The sequence below is a fragment of the Dreissena polymorpha genome, chromosome 2 (assembly GCF_020536995.1).
Source record: "Dreissena polymorpha isolate Duluth1 chromosome 2, UMN_Dpol_1.0, whole genome shotgun sequence".
Lineage (NCBI taxonomy): Eukaryota > Metazoa > Mollusca > Bivalvia > Myida > Dreissenidae > Dreissena > Dreissena polymorpha.
In genome coordinates, this window is record NC_068356.1 from 73,671,798 (window position 1) to 73,687,034 (window position 15,237).

At 36.1% G+C, this 15,237-nt stretch overlaps 2 protein-coding genes across 2 annotated transcripts; both read left to right on the forward strand.

The window, feature by feature from the left end:
* Positions 1–6,098: 6,098 nt before the first annotated feature.
* LOC127869815 (inter-alpha-trypsin inhibitor heavy chain H3-like) lies at positions 6,099–7,008 on the forward strand. Its single transcript, XM_052412473.1, has one exon. The coding sequence runs from the start codon at positions 6,262–6,264 to the stop codon at positions 7,006–7,008; it is 747 nt and encodes a 248-aa protein (XP_052268433.1). The 5' UTR covers positions 6,099–6,261.
* A 3,228-nt stretch (positions 7,009–10,236) lies between these two features.
* On the forward strand, positions 10,237–13,909 carry LOC127867610 (inter-alpha-trypsin inhibitor heavy chain H4-like). The gene has a single exon (XM_052408903.1). It carries the CDS (start codon positions 10,341–10,343, stop codon positions 12,411–12,413), a length of 2,073 nt encoding a protein of 690 aa, XP_052264863.1. The 5' UTR covers positions 10,237–10,340; the 3' UTR covers positions 12,414–13,909.
* The last annotated feature ends 1,328 nt before the right edge of the window (positions 13,910–15,237 follow it).

Here is a 15,237-nt window from a genome sequence, read left to right on the forward strand (position 1 = left end):
ATAATAAAGAGAGTACAAATTGGTGTTTTTGCAAAAAAACGCCCTTTATGATTTGCGTATCCTTAAAGTAAGAATGATTATCTTTCTTTTGCTACCAATCGCTGGCAGAAGAACTATTGTTCTTAAAAAAATATATATAAGAGGTATTTGTTGTTTAAAATCTTTCCTTCAAGGACGCATTTTTTATTGACATGTGTAAATTATGACAATAGCCGATTCAAACAACAGGTATCAGCTAACAAAAAGTTACATAATAAAATTAATATGCAAATTAAATATAAACAGTTAGTTCCTAAAGAAGTAATGTATCCATATAACGAGAACTCCACGAACGGACGTGAAGACACCCGCACGATTACGCGAACTATGGAAACACCTTCCAACACTAGACAAATAGCGGAGCGTACAAAGCCCTCCGTAAACATTAGTGACACATAAAGTGCACCATTGGAACGACCAAAAACCGATACGGATGTCCAAAATTATAATTAAAATTGCACTGTACATGGAACATCCCAGATGTTAGGAGGGTCACCTGGTTCCTATATTACACCATGGAATAAGGAGGAGGTTCCTCTGTAAGCAATTCATCGGATTGTCGGGCACTACCACGAATTCTAGTTCGTCGAATTCATTGCCATGGAAACCGGCGCTGTCATTAACGAAACCGTCAAACGGATCGTATTCGTTTACGTCGGTGTTTCTTTCAGTGGTTGGAGGATCAAAATTAGCGAATTCGGCGTAAGGCGGCGGCAGGTCATGATCAACTGCGTTCTTGTCTAACGCGTTTGTAACATCCATCAGCTCACGTGGTGTCGCAGACAGTTCGGAAGAATTTAGCGCACTATCGTACAATCTATTGGCACTGGGTGCAGTCACTGGAATACCGTCTCGATCGCTCGCAGAGGGCGATGTCGTCGTGATTTGATCATACGATGGGGGTAGCTGGATCTGGACGCTCGAGGGCGCTGTCGGCGTCGTGTAGTCGCATTTTCCACATCCGACCGACGACGACGTTGACAATCGCTTCCTGTTCCTCTTGTGTGCTCTGGAGAAACAACGCACACAAAATAGCTATTGTAGTTTAATTGATAATTTATTTTGAGATACAGGGTTGACGACACACACGAACATGCCAAATAGACAGAATTTCACAAATTCAACAAAAATGCAAATTACAAAGTCATTATCAATTAAAATTTATAAACCTTTATATGAAATTGTAGCTAAATATCATCTGCAAACGTTGGCCATACAAAATTGGCCTCATTTCAACCGTTTAAGAATAACAAACTGACAAATCGGACGAAATCGACAGTTTTCGCTAGGCAAGACAAAAACCCGCACTCCGATCTAACCATAAGCCTTCGTGTAAATGCGTGCTTACAAACAATACTATCACAATTTATCGCTTTACATTGATAAAAAAGAGTTAAATAAACAACTTACCCCTAAAAACTAATTCCAAAAGTTTATATTTTCTTTGCAACAACTGTTTTAATCCTATTTTATTTACTTGAACACGAAAGTCGCTATTCATTTCCGCTGCTAGAATCACGTGCTTTTGAGCCCGGTTTAGCAGTGAATTACAATGACAGAGCCAGGCACAGAATCATCCAATCAACAATAACAACGACGCTTTGACAAATGGCGACCGCTGATTACTTTCGCGGAATGGATGTTACTTATTGAAAAATACTTACTCATTCTGATTGTATTGGAATTAGTTTTTAGGGGTAGTTGTTTATTTAACTTTATTTAACTACCGTGTTCATATATAATTAATACCATAATTTTTTTTTGTCAAATTGATGAAAAACACGCGCCAAAACACATGTGAGTTACAGAATAAACTGTAACCATTTTTGGTAAACGCAAACTAAACCACTCGTTCGAACGCGTCAGAAATTTGGATACGTTCAAAAACTCAAAAACTCATATCACAATATCGTAATTGTAAGGAGGAAACACTCTGAATATATCTATGGTGGATTCGACAAGAGTTGTCGATCATAGAAGAACCTGATTCCTCACTCAAGTCTATTAATACCCGTAAAGGGCGTAATCCAATTGGATTTTCTGATTTAACAGAAATGTCAATAAATTGCATTTAACTGTGCTCTTAAGCTATAATAATAATAATAATAATAATAAAAATAATAATCTCTTTATTTTCCGAAGGTAACTCATTAAGACAACACATTGATACAAAGTCATGCAAACAGTTTATCAATGGCAATGTTATTTTTAATGAGGCCTTCAAACAACTATGGTATGTATAATGCATTTCTACATTATAATGCAAACATGTAGACTTTGACGGACATTAGAGTTCTGTAACAGTGTAATAGAAGTTTCATAAAAAGCAAGTATATTATTTGACTTCTCTTATATTATTTATTTCTCTTCCAATATTGAAATGGTCTCAAGGAACAAATATTTATTAACAGAAAGTATATTAGAATATAAATGTATTGTTGATTACATTTTCCAATATGCACACACTCTAACGCACGCACGCACGCACGCACGCACACACACACACACACGCGCACACACACACCTACACACACTTATACAATAACCATATCTTAATTAACACGACCAATAACAATAACAAAAAGTTAACAAAAACAACCGCGTACATTATTGTACAAAGTCAGAGTTTAAAAACGTGGAATACATTATTCTTGAAATAGTGTACGATTGCCAGAAGTGGCCCTGATATACACAAATATTATAATTACAGAAAACAATATGCATGACCAGTATTGTTCACAATAGGATATGAAATTACACAACTGTTATGAAGAATAGCCTGCACCTCCTTGCTATATAAATAGTTTGAAAAAGCAATATGTATATTTGTTTGCAGAAATTAAATCTACAGTAAGCATTACAAAACTTATGGATGAGTATTTGACTTTTGAATAAGAGGAAAACAGAAAAATGTTACTACGCGTGAGACTCATTTTGCGCCTCAAAGAAGAAATATTTCTTAAGCCTATGTTTGAAAGTGGTGAGAGTGAGAGATTGGCAAATACTAACCGGTATGTGGTTCCATATTTCCATACCAGAGTAACTAAACGACTTTTTGAAAAGGTTTGAGTGAGGTGTTTTATGCGTCAAATCATTGTTTGATATCGATCTTAAATTGTAATTATTGTTTTTCACCAGTTTTATCAAGTCGTCAATATATGTGGGCGTTAAATTATGAAGAGATTTGTAAATAATTATACCTGTGAAATATTTGCATCTGTTTTCAAAAGAAAGCCATTGCATTTTTGTGATAAATCATAATCATTTATATTTAAGTCATTACGTAATATTACTCTTAAAAACCTTCTTTGCAGTTTTGATATTCTGTTTATGTCTCTAGTATTTGCATTTTGCCATGTGACACATCCATAATCAATAATTGGTGTTACATACGCATTATAGAACATAATTTTCATCTCAGGTGTTAGAAAATATTGTATACGCCTGAACAGTGATAATTTCGAAACAAGTTTGGAACAAGTTATATCAACATGGACCTTCCAATTTAAATGTTTATCAATATGGATACCTAGAAGTTTTTGGGTTGCAACATGTTTTATTTTTGAGTTATTTACAAACAAATTGAGATCTTCTGAATGTTTAAGTTTTTGGCGTGATCCTATAGTCATGCAAGTAGTTTTATCTAGGTTGACTGCCATATTATTTATCATACACCAATTTTGTGACCTTAGTAAGTTGTCTTGAAGTGTGCAATTTATCATAGTTATATTATTCCCTTTACAGTGAATTGTTACATCACCAGCATACATGTCAGATTCTGATGTTAGTTTTAAGGGTAGATCATACACGTAAAGTAAACATAACACAGTTCCTAAAATGGAGCCTTGCGGTACACCGGAACTTATCATGCAGGTGTCTGATGTTACTCCATCTGCCCGAATTAGTTGCAAACGGTTTTGTAGATATGATTAAAAAAACTTCAAAGACGAATCCGAAAAATGATATAGTTTCAACTTGTGCAGAAGAATGGTGTGGTCTACTAAGTCAAATGCTTTTTTGAAATCCACAAAAACAGTTCCTATCATATAACCATCGTCCATACAATTTAACCATGAATCAACGAGTCTGATTAAAGCAGTTTGGCATGAGTGGTTTTGTCTAGAACCCGATTGGTGTTCATTTAGTATACAGTTTTTTTTTTAAATATTTATTTAATTGAATGGCTACATGTCTTTCAATTATTTTAGAAATTGTAGGTAATAAAGAGATAGGTGTAAAAAAATTTGGATCATGTTTATCTCCTCCTTTATGGGGAGGTACGACACTTGCTAATTTAAGTCTGGAAAGATTCCAGTTGAAATTGAAGTATGTATTAATGTCGTAAGAGGTTGTACGATATAATCTTTGCAAAGTTTCAAGATATTAGGTCCTATTCTGTCTAAGCCACTACTTTTATTAGGATAAAGTTTATCAATTAATGTAAGAACTTCCATTGGCAATATATATTCTAATTTGAACTCTCGATTACCCTATTTTTCATGTAAGAAAATATTCAAATATTTAAATATTCAAAATTTTCAGGTTTGAAAACTGTTTTCTTAATTATATGAGATATGTTAACAAAATGTTTGTTAAGTTCATTAGCCACAAGCTGTCTCCCACTAGCATTAACATTGTTTATGTTTAATATATAAAGGTAAAATTGCTCTTTGATTTTCACTATCATTTGATATGCTTTTGATAGATCTTTCTTCTCTTTAACAGCATTATTGAAAAACGCTCTCTTATTTTTCTTAATTATGAAATTGCATTTGTTTCTCCATATTTTATACTGATCAAAATTGTTGCAAGCCTTAAATGTATCCCTTTTTAATCTAGCCTGTTTTATTTCATCAGAATACCATCCAGGCTGATGAATGAGCTTAACCCGCTTACTTTTAATTGGCGCATGCTGGGATAATACTGTTTTTAATATATTGTATAAAGTCGTTAGGGCCAAATTCGGATCATTGGTAGTTTCTATAATATTCATATCATATTGACCTAGATCTTGTAGAAACAGTGTTTCATCAAAATGTTTAAACGATCTATAAGTTATTTGTCCATGTTCAGATATAGAGTGTACACGTGATTGGACAGTGGTCACTGAGGCCTATTACTGGAACGTTAACTTCTGATACGCAAGATATTGATGTTGTGTATACATGACCAATTATTTTTGATGACGTTTTTGTTACTCTGGTTGGATATTGAACCAGTTGTGTGAGTCCGAAATCCAGTACAGTTTTTGCCCATTTTGTATTATTAAATTTATTAGGTGAAGAAATTTCAATGTTAAAATCGCCAATAGCTGACCAATTCATATTAGATGATTCTGCAAATTCCATTTGTTTCTAAAATGAATCTATCCAAGACTGGGGACTGTTTAAGGCACGGTAGATAAAGCATAGAAGATGTGCTTTATTATTTTCGATTGCTACCTGTAGCCAAATAGTCTCAATGTCCGAGGATTCTAGATCGAAGCGACGGACATAGCTAATGTTCTTTTTAAGATATATAATGAGTCCTCCACCAGCCTTTTCTGACCTGTCTTTACGTTCAAAAACGAAGTCGTTTATTAATAAATCTGTATCATTAATTGACGTCATTTGATCCGCGTATGGGTATCCATGGTGACGTCATAGTATTTTATGACGTCATTCACAAAGAGAGCACGCTCAGCGGCGGTTTGGCACTTTATACAACGGATGGCTTTATCGTTTCTTATTTTTCACCAGCGGACATCTACGAGGTTTTACCAAAAACAGTCGTTTTTTTATTGACATTAGCGGTTCAATGGCAGGACCGAAGATAAATCAAGCAAGAGATTCTCTCATCGACATTTTTAGAAAGCTAAGGCCGATTGACGCGTTCAATATCGTTCTTTTTGACGATTCACTGACGCTCTTTAGAGAATCGTTTATTGCCGCTACGACATTGAAAGTGAACATGGCGGTAGAGTATGCTGCTTCAAAAGTCGTCAACAGGGGGTTGACCAACATAAACGATGCCCTGTTGAAAGCCATAAATATGTTTGACAACACATCGTTGATCGATGACTGAGGGAATATTGTTATATTTCTAACGGATGGACTCCCATCGGCCGGCGCAACTACGAACCCCAATGAAATACGGGCTAACGTTCGGAACGCAAACTATGTCACCACTGGTTCGAAACAAGAATACAAAGCAGTGATTTACTCTCTGGCATTTGGTTTCAATATGGACTTCGGTTTTCTAAGTGCTCTGTCGGAAGAGAATGGAGCAAATGCCCGGCGAATCTTCGAAGGCGTTAGTGCCAAGGATCAGTTGGTGTATTTCTACGACGAACTTTCAGATATCTATTTAAGTAGGGTTAGTTTCAATATATGCAGTCTGGACACGCGAACGGAAATCAAGCAAGTTAAGGTTGTGACGTCACGGTCTGAATTTCCATACTTCTTTGGTGGCTCCGAGATAGTAATGGTTGGAAAAATGAACGCGATCCAAACGGAAAGTTGGGGAATCTGCGTCAATGCTGTAAGCAGTACTGGTGGTGCTATAATCACCATTTCATCGTCGTTGGTGGATAGTCTTCCATCTGGGTTATCCAACGAAGGTCGAGTGGATTTCATCGAAAGGATATTCGCATACAAGCAGATTAAATACTATCTGATTATGATGGACATTGCAAGAGACGAATCTGATGCGGTGAAATTCAAGACACTTGCGCTCAATATGTCGTTGGAGTATAACTTCGTCACCCCGCTCACGTCGATGGTAGTCACGCAACGTTTGCATGATTGGAGTCGTTTGCATTTGGATGCAGAGTTGGATGATTCATTTTCACCTTTACGAAAAAATGTTATGGTGAGTCCCAGTTACCCGGTTAGAGCGTATTCCTCAAATTGTGGCGTTGGTCTAAAACTGGAATACCTATTTCGAGTTTCCTGCTTATTATGTACGATTGTTGTTTGCTTTGAAAGATGAAACGTACCGGTGCTTCATTCTTGCAATCCGGTGAACCTTTGTGTAATCATTTTATTACGGAACGATTTAGGTTGAAGACATAAATGAAACTTAAATGTAGAATAATATTATTTGGCATCGTTTTTTGTTGTTGCTTTTAACCAGATTATTGTTGCTAACTACTTTTCTATTAGATTTCTACTGATACCTGCGAATTGTATTAGAATGTTAAGCCATTATTTTGTCTTTCTGAAGTGCAAAGCTGATGTGAATTCGACTAAATAATGCGAAATTAATCAATTGGCTTTACGATATTATGAAGCTTATTTCGGTTTATTCAGCCTCACAATAACTATTATTTATTATTTAATCAATTAATACTAAAAAGTGTTTTTATAAAAGTGACTTTCTCTAATAATGTACAATAAATCCTACATTACTGAGCGACCCATGTCCACATTGACTTATACAAAGTCGGACGATTATTTGGATCTCTATATCTCTGTACTTAAGTAAATCAAAATATGTTTGCCTTTAATGTAATTCGTGTAAAAAAGTGTGTACACGTGTTTTAATATTATATAAAACACTATTGTGATTGTTTGACATTTGTCCACAAATGACAGATATATGTTATATATGTGATATTTTCATTTTGTATACTTTATTATCAACATTTAATTGTGCTTCGTAGTATGTTTGATTAAATTGAGCAAACATTGACCTGATTCTGATTGTTATAAACTAACTTTGTGTGAATCTATGTTCAAAGTTCTAATCACGTTTTTTCGTATCGTATTGTATTATATCTCTAATGCGTAATGGCTTTTAGATGCGCATACATTAAAGTTGACATTATTATCAATTGGTTTGCATTTTAGTTCATCGCACGCTGAGCTTTTGTGATCACCTTTCGTGCGTTGTGCATCGTTCGTCATCTATAGCCTTGTGGACACTGTGGGCAACGTTACTTGTCCAATCTTCATGAAACTTCATCAAAACGTCTAAACATTAGGCCCAATGATTTCTCGACTGCATTGGAATCTTATTATGAAGTAAAAAAAAAGTGACAAATTAAAGAAAGGGCTTTTGAACACACTAGACGTCGCTTTTTTGTCAAATCACCATGAAACTTGCTCAGAACAATTATTCTTCTGATATACACTTTGATGCTTTTCTAACGTATCACTTTTCAAAGTCGAATATCTCAATTATAAGTTAAGATTTTTTTATTTTAAACTGTACATATGATAATTTGATTACATTCTGTGCAAGCTCACGATAAAATCATTCATCCGTGACGATCGGACGCGTTAGCACGTGGGGAAGGTAGCCCTCAACAAGCCGATCGCAAAGTTGCATTACTAATTTTTTATTCGAGAAATATTTTCTTTCGCATTAATTGTATATTTTCCTTAAAAGTAAAAGTATTCCGTTAGAAAAGTCTCCGCGTGTAATAACCGATTTCGATTAATATTTAAGTTCGTTAATAAACATGGCCGCCATATGAGGATTTGTTTTCCTTATGTTGCTGTGCTATAACTTTTTGAAGACTATAAAAGTAAAATTTTAAATAAATCATCGTGGAAGTTGCTGACAACAAATGTTCTCGGCCAATTTTTAAATTTCTGCCCGGTCCGCTGAAAAACTTGGCCGCCTGGGGAGTGAGGCAATTTTCAGTATATGGTTATATCGAAAAAAATTGAGCACTTGATAGAAGACACATAGTTACTCGGTTATTTGCTTTAATAAAACCTTGGTAAAGTTCTGAAAAGGTTCTCGAAACATCACAATATTGCTCAGAACAGATCAGCTCAGTTTAATAGGTCTCGAATGAGCGATCTAGGCTCTTTGGTCAGCGCGTTTGTGTTATTGGCTGGATGAATAAAATATATCGTCGCTTTTTTCCGTCCATTATAATGAGAAATTAACTATAGGAATATGTTAACCGACGAGTCTTTTTCAAATGCTGAGAAATAACAATTATTGTAATAATAATTAAACTTTTAGAAACATAACATGAGAGAATGGTTTGTTAGCACTCGCGAGTCTTCTATGCATAGCAAGTGACACATTGCCTATGAAATACCACACAATAAAAAGAACTCGTCAATAAACACAACACGAATGAATAAACTAGGTCACGTTATCGGAGTGGTTATTGTAAAACATTGTGGTTTAAACCAGTAAAGGTCGGAAATTGTGAGTGCGCAGGAGGAAGCTGTATGGACAGATTGAGGCTCTACAGTAGACCTGCATTTGAGTCGTGTTCTGAGAAAACTGGACATTATGCATGTGCGTAAAGTGTCGTCCCAGATTAGCCTTCGCAGTCCGCACAGGCTAATCAGGGACGACACTTTCCGCCTAAATTAGATTATTGCTAAGAAGAGACTTCATTTGAACGAAAAATGGCATAAAAACGGAAAGTGTCGTCCCTGATTAGCCTGTGCGGACTGCTTTTTTATACTAAGTGCATCTGTAAACAATACATCATCACCATACATATACGTTGTCTTGTAGTGAAGTTTTATACATGTATATATTTTATTCAGTACAAAATGATTATTTTCGGCAAGTTTGAAATGGAAGCGATCGACCATTCTCCCGGTCCCAATGACCTGTTGTCAAATAAACTTCGCATAGTTACAGCACATGTGTTCGACGTTATAACGCAGACACAACGACAAATCTGTGTTGTTAATTTATAAACTTGTATTTGTTTATTTTACTAATGCGGAGTATATTCGGTAGCTTGCGTAATTCGATAGTAGTACTCTAAGAGTCTCTTGTTTAAATCCAAATGACCGTTCGGTCAGACGAGAGCCGACCAAACAATTCTACGAGTTCGATAAGTTTAGTTATGTTGGCAACCGTTTGTGGTCATTTTTCAACCTTTCCCAAAAATCTAGTTTAGGAAAATCGACCGCCATTTAGGCATTTAATGGCTTAAACATGTTGATGTAGGTGATTATCATGTGTAAAGGTATACCTACCTTGTTCATATATTTAATATCATAATTTCTTTGGTCAAATTGATGAAAAACACGCGTCAAAACACATGTGAGTTACAGAATAAAATGTTACCATTTTTTTTAGTAAACGCGAACTAAACCACTCGTGCGAACGCGTCAGAAATGTGGATATGTTAAACAACTCAAAATCTCATATCACAATTTATCGTAACTGTAAGGAGGAAACACTCTGAATATATATATTGTGCATTCGACAAGAGTTGTCGATGATAGAACAACCTGATTACTCAAGTCTATAAATACCCGTAATCCACTTGGATTTTTTGATTAAACAGAAATGTCAATAAATTGCATTTAACTGTGCTCTTAAGCTTTGACAACATGTTGATCGTTCACAGACTTACATTTGTTTGGGTCTTATACGTTCTTGAGTACGGTTATGGTGCTTTGATCGTGCGCAAACCTCGCAATGAGGAAACAATATATAAAACTGGAAGCTCACTCGGAATAGTAACGATTTCGGATATGTCGATAGTGTCCAAAGTTTACGCACGATTCGCCGATGTGAGTGTTACTAGCATCGTGAGCAACAATGGAACGCGTGACAACGAGACCGTATTTACCGTTCAGATTCCTCTATCGGCGTTCATTTCCAATTTTACAATGACGATTAATGGCGTAGAATACGTAAGTCAAGTCATGGAAAAATATGAAGCGGAGAAGTTTTACCAGGATGCTAAAAACAGGAACGAAAGTGCGGGCCATGTGTCCCAAGATTTGTATCCTAAAGAGAGACGGTTAGATGTGGATACATTCTCTGTCCGAACGAATGTTCAAGCACATTCATCTGTCCTGTTTGTGTTACAGTATCAAGAACTTTTGGAACGACGAAACGGACAGTACAAACAAATGATAAATATTCAACCGAACCAAATTGTACCCAACCTGACGATGATGTGCTCATACCACGAGCCCCAGGGATTTGATACATTCCAAGTTCAAACACCGAAAGGCTTAAGCGATTCTGTCAATTCAAAAATCAGTAATGTTGTCAGCATAAGCACGGAAACACCGGAAACACGTGTTGTGAAGTTTAAACCTTCTGTTGATCTGCAGACGTCATTTGATCCGCGTTTGGGTATCCATGGCGACGTCATAGTATTTTATGACGTCATTCACAAAGAGAGCACGGTCAGCGGCGGTTTGGCACTTTACACAACGGATGGCTTTATCGCTTCTTACTTTTCACCAGCGGACACCTATGAGGTTTTACCAAAAGCTGTCGTTTTTGTAATTGACATTAGCGGTTCAATGTCAGGACCGAAGATCAATCAAGCAAGAGATTCTCTTATCGACATTTTGAGAAAGCTTAGGCCGATTGACGCGTTCAATATCGTACTTTTTGACGATTCGCTGACGCTCTTTAGAGAATCGTTTATTGCCGCTACGATATTGAACGTGAATATGGCGGTAGAGTATGCTGCTTCAAAAGTCGTCGCCAGAGGGTCGACCAACATAAACGATGCCCTGTTGAAAGCCATAAATATGTTTGACAGCACATCGTTGATTGATGACCGAGGGAATATTGTTATATTTCTAACGGATGGACTCCCATCGTCCGGCGCAACTACTAACCCCAATGAAATACGGGCTAACATTCGAAACGCAAACTATGTAACCACTGGTTCAAAACGAGAATACAAAGCAGTGATTTACTCTCTGGCATTTGGTTTCGATATGGACTTTGGTTTTCTAAGTGCTCTGTCGGAAGAGAATGGAGCAAATGCCCGGCGAATCTTCGAAGGCGTTAGTGCCAAGAATCAGTTGGTGTATTTCTACGACGAAGTTTCAGATCCCTATTTAAGTAGGGTCAGTTTCAGTATCTGCTATCTGGACACACGAACGGAAATCAAGCAAGTTAAGGTTGTAACGTCACAGTCTGAATTTCCATACTTCTTTGGTGGCTCCGAAATAGTAATGGTTGGAAAAATGAACGCGATCCCAACGGAAAGTTGGGGAATCTGCGTCAATGCTGTAAGCAGTACTGGTGATACTATAATCACAATTTCATCGTCATTGGTGGATAGTTTTCCATCTGGGATATCAAACGAGGGTCGTGTGGATTTCATCGAAAGGATTTTCGCATACAAGCAGATTAAATACTATCTGATTATGATGGACATCGCAAGAGACGAATCTGATGCGGTCAAATTCAAGACACTTGCGCTCAATATGTCGCTGGAGTATAACTTTGTTACCCCGCTCACATCGATGGTAGTTACGCAACGTTTACATGATCCAAGTGCAGACATGGAGGGTTACGCTTCAGACGTAGTAAAGATGAGTGCCAGTTACCCGGTATATAAGGGTTCATCAAATAGTGGAGTTGGTCTAAAACTGGAATACCTTTTTCGAGTTTCTTGCTTATTATGTACTATTGTTCTTTTCTTTTAAAGATGAAACGTACCTTCATTTCATTCTTGCAATCCGGTGAATCTCTATGTAATCATGTAATTCGGGACGATTAAGGTTCAAGACATGTTATGATGTAAGAAACTTAAATGTTAAATAATATTATTTTACATCGTTTTTTTGTATTTTTTTTAACAGATTGTTGTTGCTAACTACTTTTCTGTTATTTATACGTGCGAATGTATTAGAATGTTAAGTCATTATTTAGTCTTTCTGAAATGCAAAGCTGATGTGAATTCGACTAATTAATGCGAAAGTTATCAATTGGTTTTACGATATTATGAATCTTATTTCGGTTTATTCAGCCTCACAATAACAATTTTTTTTATTTAATCAATAAATACTAAAAAGCGTTTTCATAAAAGTGACTTTCTCTAATAATGTATAATAAATCCTGCATCACTGAGCGATCCATGTCTACATTGACTTATACACAGTCGGACGATTATTTGGATCTCTATATCTCTGTCCTTAAGTAATCAAAATATGCTTGCCTTTATTATTGCATAAACTCTATCTATAATGCCCTCTGGCGGTGTGCACAAACTTGGCAAAAGGAGGGCTTGAACGGGAGAAATCGTGTATTAACAATGCGATTCACGTGCCGTTCAAGCCCTGTTATGTGTTTTTCATATCCATAATCTGGTTTACGCGCAGTTACTTCCCTTCTCCAGCCTTCGACGACTTTCCAAGCATAAATGGGGAACTGAATAAGCACCAGTTTCCTCATGCATGCAGGGATAATGACTATTTCAATCCACTTTTCAAGTTATACCATCTGCACTCTCTTGACAACAGCTTTCTTGTATTGGCAACGTCATTGAAGTTAAGGTTATTTACTCAACACTTTCACCAGACTATGCTGTAAATGTAAGTGTTTATGTACCTTCAACGTTCCTGCTGTAAATTCCAAAATAATTCCTCATTTCTTACTTTACGCGGCTGCATTTCAACTTTGCATTAATCCACTGTTTAAACACATTTTAAATCGAAAACTGCCTGACCGAGTGAGGCATATGTAAAACACAACCTTGAACTGTATTGAAATAATCGAATTATTTTGTCGATGTCGAATGAACAAAACATTGTTTTCAATGTTATTTAAAATTATTTTGGTATGTGTGATTTGTTTATGCAATAATAGCGAAAATACACATTTTCTCGGACATGATCATCTGCGGGCGCTCGAAAAATCCGTTCCTGACCGAGTGCTGCTGCGCACTCGGTCAGGAACGGATTTTTCGAGCGCCCGCAGATGATCATGCCCTCGAAAACGTGTATTATCCCTATAAATGTAATTCATGTAAAAAAGTTTGTGCACGTGTTTTAATATAAAAGAAACCTCTATTGTGAGTGTTTGACATTTGTCCACAACTGACAGATATATGTTATATATGTGATATTTTCATTTTGTATACTATATTATCAACATTTAATTGTGCTTCATAGTATGTTTGATTAAATTTAGCAAACATTGACCTTATTCTGATTGTTATAAACTAACTTTGTGTGAATCTGTGTTCAAAGTTCTAATCACGTTTCTGTTTCGTATGGTATTGTATTATATCTCTAATGCGTAATGGCTTTTAGATGCGCATACATTAAAGTTGACATTATTATCGATTGGTTTGCAATTTAGTTCATCTCACGTTGAGCTTTTGTGGTCACCTTTCGTCCGTTGTGCATCGTTCGTCATCTATTTCCTTGTGGACACTGTGGGCAACGTTACTTGTCCAATCTTCATGAAACTTCATCAAACCGTCTAAACATTAGGCCCAATGATCTCTCAACTGAGTTGGAATCTTATTATGAAGTAAAAAAGGACAAAATAAAGAAAAGGTTTTTGAACACACATGACGTCGCTTTTTTGTCAAATCACCATGAAACTTGCTCAGAAAAATTATCCTTATGATATACACTTTGATGCTTTTCTAACGCATTACTTTTCAAACTCGAATATCTCAATTATAAGTTAAGATTTTGATTTCAAACTGTACATATGCTCATTTGATTACATTATGTGTTAGCTCACGTTAAAATCATTCATCCGTGACGATCGGACGCGTCAGCACGTGGGGAAGGTAGCCCTCAACAAGCCGATCGCAAAGTTGCATTACTAATTACTGTATTCATACGAGAACTATTTTCTTCTTTTCGCATTAATTGTAAATTTTCCTTGTGTAAGATCCCATCTATAATGGTGAAATTTAAATAAATTATAAGTTTATCGCGTTTGGCTATGTTCGCGTGCAACAAGATGAAACCATACCTACCCCACCTGCTAAAGTGTTCAATCGTCCGGGATTAATGGTCGTATCGTGAGCTTTCACAAAACGTAGTCGAATGATCACATGTACAATTTTAAATCAAATTATTTACAAATATATATATGATTTTCAATTTTGTAAAGTATTCCGTTAGAAAAGTCTCCGCGTGTAATAACCAATTTCGAGTAATGTTTAAGTCCGTTAATAAACATGGCCGCCATTGTTTTCCTTATGTTGCTGTACTTACACATTTTGAAGACTATAAAAGTGAAATTTTAAATAAATCATCGTGGAAGTTGCTGACAACAAATGTTCTCGGCCAATTTTTAAAAATCTGTCCGGTCCGCTGAAAAACTTGGCCGCCTGGGGAGTGGGGCAATTTTGATAAGACACATAGAAACTCGGTTATTAGCTTTAATAAAATCCAGGGAGCCGTTTCATCAACGATTTACGACTAGTTGTAAATTACGATTTACATAAATTACGATGTTTCAATGAATTCGCGAGTTCTTTAAAGGTTCTGGAAACATCAATATATT

Excerpts from the sequence above, each read along its gene's own strand:
- LOC127869815 (XM_052412473.1), top strand. The coding sequence starts at position 6,262 with ATGGACTTCGGTTTTCTAAGTGCTCTGTCGGAAGAGAATGGAGCAAAT.
- LOC127867610 (XM_052408903.1), top strand. The coding sequence starts at position 10,341 with ATGTTGATCGTTCACAGACTTACATTTGTTTGGGTCTTATACGTTCTT.